Source organism: Lolium rigidum, chromosome 3 (genome assembly GCF_022539505.1).
Source record: "Lolium rigidum isolate FL_2022 chromosome 3, APGP_CSIRO_Lrig_0.1, whole genome shotgun sequence".
Lineage (NCBI taxonomy): Eukaryota > Viridiplantae > Streptophyta > Magnoliopsida > Poales > Poaceae > Lolium > Lolium rigidum.
In genome coordinates this window covers 63,075,729-63,084,129 of record NC_061510.1, presented here as the reverse complement: position 1 = coordinate 63,084,129, position 8,401 = coordinate 63,075,729, and the positions used below count along the sequence as shown (strand labels likewise).

At 46.3% G+C, this 8,401-nt stretch overlaps 1 protein-coding gene across 1 annotated transcript; it reads left to right on the top strand.

Moving 5' to 3' along the window:
• The first annotated feature begins 3,852 nt into the window (after nucleotides 1-3,852).
• On the top strand, nucleotides 3,853-7,888 carry LOC124696436 (formin-like protein 8). Its single transcript, XM_047229168.1, is given in 5 exon segments — nucleotides 3,853-4,756; nucleotides 4,759-5,266; nucleotides 5,348-5,550; nucleotides 6,211-6,452; nucleotides 6,606-7,888. Coding segments are annotated over 5 exon segments (2,634 nt in total). The 3' UTR covers nucleotides 7,383-7,888.
• The last annotated feature ends 513 nt before the right edge of the window (nucleotides 7,889-8,401 follow it).

Genomic DNA, 8,401 nt, shown 5'->3' with positions numbered 1-8,401 from the left:
ATATAAAGTTCACCACAATCAAGTGCTTTCATAATATTCTCAATCCTACTATATCAAGCATTTGACGAAACTTACAAAAAACTCCAACAAAAGATATACTTGATAAAAAAAACTCAAACAATGAGTATTGCCCTTGGAAACTACAACAATAAGTAGTTGGAGTTGATGTGCAAAACAATGGACATGATAAGCAAAACGTGACTCTTGCATGATCATTGTTTTCAATCCTTGAATAACTCCATTCATGTTGCTACCCACTATGTCCCGGTTTATAAGTCCTGCGTGTATCACAAGATCGTAAATTTGACACAATTAATACAAGGTATATATTACAAAAAATATCATTAGAAAATTCAGTTGTTCTACTTTTTGTTTGATTCGTGGGAATTTTATAGGAAATTTGTAGGATTTTCATCCTTAGGAATTTGTTCTATGTGAACCGTTTGATTCGTAGGATTGAATCCTTAGAAATGTATATGATTTTTTCCTATAAGATTGCATTGAGGAAAAATTTCATCCACTCAAACCTCATATGTTACAGTTCACTTGATTTTCCTGTGAATCAAACGCTAATTGAATTTTTTCCTGTATGTTCTAAATCATGTAGGATTTAACTGGACATAACATTCTAATCCTACGATTTTCCTATTCATGTGGTATAAGAATCCTATGAATCAAACAAACCCATTGTTTGATTTGTATGACTCGATCTCATGCGATTATTTTCTAAAGAATCCCATTGCACTATACAAAATCAAGCATAGGCCAAACAAGTCAAACTTTGGCATTGTAAACTTGTTTTGCCTTTCCTATGACGGAATCGAGTAAATTTTGGTGTATACGAAATATGTAGGAACGAAATGCTTATGACATTACAATCATGATTTTTTTAAATCCTCGGAATCACACAAGGCCCATCTAAAAATGAAGAAAATCCTACTTATAAAATTTCCGTGTTGTTGACCGTTGGCGGGAGCGGGATTACCGGATTATAAAAACAAGTATAGTAGACGATGCTTGGCGCCGTGCTCCGGGATCGGCCCCCTTTCCACGTGACAGACAGGACCCAAAGCGGATGATGATGCTTGCCGTGAGAAATTATAGAAATCCACATGCCCAGGCCATCACCATTAACGACGAAGCACACACGATCTCTTTGTTTAATCCCGTCCTCCAGCATCCCATGTACAGTACGTGTGATGATTCATTTTTATTTATTCAAGACGGACACACAGCAGGAGGCACTCATCCCCACCGTAAGACGCTTTCGACTAAAGCTAATAATGATCAGTAAGCGATCGAGCACTACGGAAATACAGTATGTCAAGAGGAAAGCAATGCAGTTAAGCAAAGCATTCGAAGATCCCATGCATCCCCAGCTAGGGAATGAATAATGGACGACGTACACGACCGACCGGCGTCGAGCATATATATACACGAGAGAGAAAGTGTAGATACGCAAAGAGGAAAAGAAGCAGCACTGATTAAAGCAGGAATTTCCTAGTTTCAAGGGATGCAAAGTGGACACCCGATCGGCGATGCTTCGTAGTCAAAATCGGTTAGGCACCGTTTTTAACAAATTAGTCTGTATTGCACTAGATAATGATTTCACGGGCTGCGAATGCCGCTTACAACCCTGATTTCAACGACACACATTACTTTTCTCATATGCAACGCCAACATACTACTCCCCATTTGGACGTTGTGCTGGGTTCTTGGTAATGTTTCAGCGAATGCTAATGTAGGTATGTTCGTACTACCTTCTTTAAATTGTCTCAGCTTTATCATCTAGACATATCTTAGTATGTAGATACATCCATATCTAGATAAAGTTAAGTCACTTATTTTTCAAACGGAGATTGTATCCAATGACCGATGCGATTCATGGCCGCTCGTGGACTCATGGGTCGGTTACTTTGGCTCTGGGCACCTTCATATGTGCAAGGAAATGTAAAGTTGTCTTATCTCAACAATGCCATGAGCCCACGTTGAATGATTATTGAGATGAATTAGAGAGAAATAAAAGAAAATATGGTTGTATTCTGATCTGTTAGTAAGAAAGATTATGCATTTTCCATTGTACCCGATGATTTATCAATAGTTACTCCCTTTGTTCCAATGAATAAAGTTTATATTTTTTTTCTCAAAACTCAAGCCAAGTAAAGTTTGATCAAATATTTAGAAAAAATTATCAACAAATACGATAATCTATAGATATCATATGAAATATATTTCATGATGTATCCTATAATATTGATCTTGTAGTTTGGATGTTAATGATTTTTGGAAAAACTTGGTCAACCTTTACATGGTTTGACTTTTCAAAAATAATATAAGGCTTATTCATTGAAAGAGAGGTAGTACATATTTATATTATATTTTTAATCATCCATAATTTTACAATCATATAAAGAGAGATAACTTTTTTGAAACCCTAGGCAAAAAAATTATTTGTTCCATTGATTAAGAAGGGAGCTACCTCGTTAATTATAGAAAACCAGGCGAAAACTGAAGATAGATAACATTATTTCATTGTCCTCGATATCTCAACACCGTCACTCCCTCCGTTTCTAAAAAAACTTCTATTTTTTTTAAATACGGATGTATGTAGACACATTTTAGTTATAGATATATCTAAATCTAAAAAAGTTGAGAAGCTTTTTTAGAACGGAGGAAGTACATTAATTGTAAGATATAATCTAATGCACCCCCCCTCGCTCCCATATTACATTGCCTAATAGTTTTGATCATAGTCAAACCTACAATAATCAAATCAATGTTAGTGGAAGCATCATGAATTATGAAATGTATTTTCAAATTATTATATGTGTTGGTATCGTAAAAATTGGCATACTTTTCTATATAGATGATACTAGCTCTTTAATAATCTGTAATATATGACTTGAGTTTCTCATGTCCTTTAATTGTACCATCATCTTGTACATGGGAGTGAATATAATCATGAATTATGAAATATACTCCCAAATTATATGCACTGGTATTGTAACTGTTGACATATTTTTTATATAGTTAACAAATTTTATAACTTTTATCAAAAACTAAGAAGCAATGTAATTTGGGAGTGGTTGGGGCATACATGTTTTTGTTCTTCCCTAGATGACATGCAATGTACTCTCTCATCAACCCAACCCGACTCAACCCCGCGTGGAGCACTTGCTGGAATCATAGGTGATAGGTCGACCCTTTAATCAGGGTCAAACACGCTAATTTGCAGCGAGCAACCTTAATGAGCAAGGTCCCACGTGGATATGGACATACTACCGCAGTTCGTACATAAAAGAGAATGCATAGCTTGACGATGTAGATGGAGGTTGTTGGTACGCAAAGTATCGTGTTCCAATTACCTGAGCATGTGTTTTGTGCGGAATATTTTCCTTTGCCTCCGCTTTGTACCAACCTACAAACAACTCCATATTTTAATCCACTCCAAATTCTATATAAAAAACAGAGCAAGAAATCTCCGTTCGATCAAAGTTCTTGTACAGTCGTATCTGTACACTAATCTTTGTCCATCAAAAGAGGCATTCACTGACTGGATCCAGCACCGTTTTCGAAAGCGGGATGCCAAAGCAGAGAGCCGAGGAAAAAAGAAAAGAGAAGCGGCAAGGAAAAAAGACGCGGCAGACGGAACGGAAAGCAAGCAGATTCGGAGGTGCCACGTGTGACCCGGACCGTCGATCTCCATCCATGGCGACGTGGCAATGGTACTTCTCCGAGCCCGAAAATGGCGGCTTCCTCTCTCTCTTCCTGTCTTTCTCTCGCTCTAGAAAGCAGAGCCGAAGCTTTGGCTTTTATCTTCTTCTGCATGCTCTGCTCCGCTCGCCCCGCCAAATGCCTCCCGCCATCGCGCTGCTCCTCGCGCAGCTGGTGCTCTGCAGCTGCGTCTCGCCGGCGGTGTCCGGCGATGTCGTCGGCGCCAGGCGTGTGCTGCACCAGCCGCTCTTCCCCATTGAGTGGACTCCGCCCCCGTCGCCGCCGCCTCCACCAGCTCCAGACTTCACTTCTGACCCCAGTCCTCCCGCAGTGACGCCTGGTGCCCCTCCCGGCGACTTCTTTCCTCCTGCGCCGCCCGCAGCTGGTGGAGGTGTCGGTGTCGGTGGCGGTAGCGGTACGACCACCTCCCCCACCACCATCGCCGCCGACGTCTCCAACCCGCCGTCCGCCTCTGCTGCAGGCAGCGGCCCCAAGAAGGCGACCATAGTGGCGGCCGGGGCAGCCGCCGCCGCCGGTGTCGCGCTGCTCGGCTTCGCGTGCGCGTTCCTCATCACCGGCCGCGCCCGCCGCCGATGCGAGTCGCAGAAGCTTCTCGGCCCCGACGGCGGGCCGGCACACCGCCGCACTGCCCCCGCCGCCACCGACTTCCTCTACGTCGGCACGATGGAGCCCGCCACGCCCGCGCACCAACACCGCGGGCCCACCAGCGCCGACCTCGCCGGGTCACCGTACCGCAAGCTGCGGAACGAGCGCGCGCGGCGCGGCGTGTGCCTCGACGAGGCCACCGACCACCCGAGCCCGGAGCTCCGCCCGCTCCCGCCGCTGCGGCGCGCGCCCACGATGGGCTCCTCCGACGAGGAGGCCGCGTACTACACGCCGCGGCAGCGCTCGGGGGGCTCTGGCTCCGGCGGAGGCGGCGGCGCGTGCGGCGAGACGTGGAGCGAGGCGAGCGCGTCCAGCCCGCCCACCACCACCACCGCATCCCGCCGCAGCCTTCCCAGCATGACCAGCGACTTCTTTCCCCGGTCGCCGCGCTCCCGCCGCCCCCTGCACGATCCCGCCGCACGCGCACACCCCCGCGCACGCGCTTCTCCACTGGCTCTACTCCCGACGTCAAGCAGGTCATCTCACCATCCCCGCGGCCGCTGCAACCCACCAACCCACCTCCACGGCCACCGCCACCACCTCCTCCTCCACCACCACCAGCGCCGGCAAAGTCTCACACAGCTCCAAAACCCCCTCCTCCACCGCCGCCACCGATGGCGTCAACCAACAGAATTCCCCCAAAGACAGCCGAGCCGACATCGAGGCGCCGGTTGCTGAAGCCGCTGCCGCCGGAAGGACCCCGCATTGCCATGTCGATGCCGATCACGGCGTCGACAACCGTGGATAACAACGGGAGCACGTCGATGCAGGCCGGGGACGACTCCGCCGGCGGTCTGCCGAAGCTGAAGCCGCTGCACTGGGACAAGGTGCGGGCGACCTCCGACCGCGCCATGGTCTGGGACCAGCTCAAGTCAAGCTCATTCCAGTTGAGAACCGGTGCACAATTACTGCGTGATCCCTACTTTTTTGTCCGAACTATGCATCATGTTTGAGCCGTTTCTTTCAGGTTGGATGAGGACATGATCGAAGCGCTCTTCATGAACAACTCGATGCCCGCCGCGCCGCCGAGGGACGCTGGGAGGAAGCCCGGCATGCCGCCGTTCCGGCAGGAGGAGAGGGTGCTCGACCCCAAGAAAGCACAGAACATCGCCATCCTGCTTCGTGCCTTGAATGTCACGCGCGAGGAGGTCTCGGATGCGCTCTTGGATGGTGAGTGATCGTACAATACTGATTGTTCAACTGCTATGACAAACTTGCTTCCATTGGACAAAATTGTCGGCTCAATTTTCCTGCTAGCAGTAATTCCTGCGCATGATTTGACATCCGCCATATCTAGTCAGCTCTCGACTGTTCTTTATAGTTAAAAGAATACGCTATTCTGTCAGAAAAATCTTCAGTTGGAGGTGTCCTTTAGTTCTTTTCATCTGATTTTGTGATTCGCGTTTTGCTTTCAATGAGATTCGAGTTTGGACCTTGGTGGGCATGCAGTTCAATAGTGACAGGTACTATAAAATTAACAGAAAATTTTGGTTCTTGATAGTAAGACCTCAACAGAGTTTACAATGACATGAGATCTTCAAAGGAAGATGGCTCGATCAATCCTTTTCTAGTAGGAAGGCTGTGAACATCCTGATGGAACAAACATCCACCAACTTTTTCCTCTCTCTCATTATAGACGATGCCATGGTCGTACCACTTGATGCTCCAAAGTCCAACACTCATAATTTTCCCTGAATCAAACTCTCACCCTGATCTGTACACTTGCTCATTTTTATGTGATTCAATGGAGCGTTCTGCTGTTATATGTATATCATTTTTACACAACAGTGTTCACTGACTATACATTATCTGCACACCATTTTTGAACAGGCAATGCTGAGTGTTTGGGCAGTGAACTTTTGGAAACGTTGGTCAAGATGGCACCTACTAAAGAGGAGGAAGTCAAACTACGAGATTACAGTGGCGACTTATCGAAGCTGGGAACCGCAGAACGTTTTCTCAAGACTGTACTGGATATACCTTTTGCCTTCAAAAGAGTTGATGCGATGCTGTACCGAGCGAATTTTGAGACAGAGACCAATTACCTAAGGAAATCGTTTGAAACACTAGAGGTATGCGAGATCGTACATTCTTGCTGCACAAATTCTTCTTGCCATTTTTGGTACTACAAACTACACGTGGTAGACTTGAATATCAAAGATCATTTGCCTACATTTTCAGCTGTCACGCATGTTGTTAGTTGACATTTATCCACTTGTTTTCAGGCCGCTTGTGAAGATCTTAGAGGTAGCAGGCTGTTCCTCAAACTCCTTGAGGCGGTGCTGAGAACTGGAAACCGGATGAATGTCGGCACAAACAGGGGTGAGGCTAAGGCCTTTAAGCTCGACACCCTACTAAAGCTCGCGGACGTCAAGGGAGCAGATGGTAAAACCACACTGCTGCATTTTGTTGTCCAAGAAATGATTCGATCAGAAGACGCAAAATCTGAAAAGGAAACCGCCAGCTCTAACGAGCACTTCCATAAGCAAGGCCTGAAAGTGGTGTCGGGGCTGAGCAGCGAGCTCGGAAACGTGAAGAAGGCAGCCTCCATGGACTTCGATGTTCTGCACAGCTATGTCAGTAAGCTTGAAACAGGCCTTGAGAAGATCAAGTCCGTGTTGCAGCTCGAAAGGCAATGCACGCAGGGCCAGAGATTCTTCATAGCAATGCAGGGCTTTCTGACGGAAGCCGAGAAGGAAATCGAGCGAGTGAGAGGCGAGGAGAAGAGGGCTCTGGGGAGAGTGAAAGACATCACCGACTACTTCCACGGCGACGCCTCAAAGGAGGAGGCTCACCCCCTGAGAATATTCATGGTGGTGAGGGACTTCCTGTCGACGCTGGATCATGTCTGCAGGGAGGTTGGCCGGATGCAGCAGGACAGAACCGTCGTCGGGTCCGCAAGGTCGTTCCGTATCTCAGCGACAACCTCACTGCCGGTTCTAAGTCTGTACGGCCAACGACGGGAGAACAAGTCCGACGACGATGATAGTATGTCGTCGTAGGAGTGGGCTGTCAAGGAGCAGGCTGGATTTTGGAATGCACATAACACACACGAACTTTGACAGCTTCGACAGCTGCAGGAAATGTTACTATGATAGTTGCAAGGAAGCACATATTCAGTGTTGGGATGGCCAAGGTTAGGAGAGATCAGGGTCGACGGGGTGTATACGTTAGGATTATTCTGATTTTTTGTGTACAAAAGGAGAACGGTGATAAGATCTTTCTCTTTCTATTGGGTAATTTGCCATGTAGAGGCTTAGAAAATAGGCTCTCTTTACTACTCCCTCCGTTCCCAAATGCAAGACGTTTTGGGCAGTTCAATCTGAACTGCCAAAACTTCTTATATTAAGGAGCTGAGGTAGTAGTAGTATAGCAGTTTATTGGAAGATTGATACACTTTTTTCTTATGTAATTAGTATAAACTGGAAATCACTTTTCACGGTAACTAAACTTCTATCTGGCCAAATGATCAGGAACAATTCAAGATCAACTCTTTTTTTTACAAAAGAGACTGAGCAATTTGTGTTTTATCTAATCTGTGCAATTTCTTCTGCCAGCAAAATTTCTCTTGTAAGCTTGGAGAAACCTATCATCTTTAGGCCATACCTTCGACTTTATTGGAAGAACATGCTTTATATCACATTATCACTAGAAGAGCACTACTACTAGGTAGCACAGACCATCCTTCCAGATATCTGCAAGAAACAGAAAGGTGAAAAAGGGAAGCCATCAGTATGTTTACGATCAACTGTAAAGCATACTAGCCAAGAGCGAAAGGACGGCATAGCTGCCACGCCATGCCAGCACCAATACCATCATCTCATCCATTGCCGGCAGCAGCCTTTCTCTCTGTACAGGTGATCGATCACTCGAGCATGCGCTCTTTGCGTACAGATAAAGAAAGCACCGGGCATAGCTACGGCGAAAGTTATGTCGCTAACCTTTTCTCTCTCGAGCAAATGATGATTCCAAGCTTCATGAGCCTTCCTTCCTTCCTGTAGTATGCTGGAGTTAGCCGCTG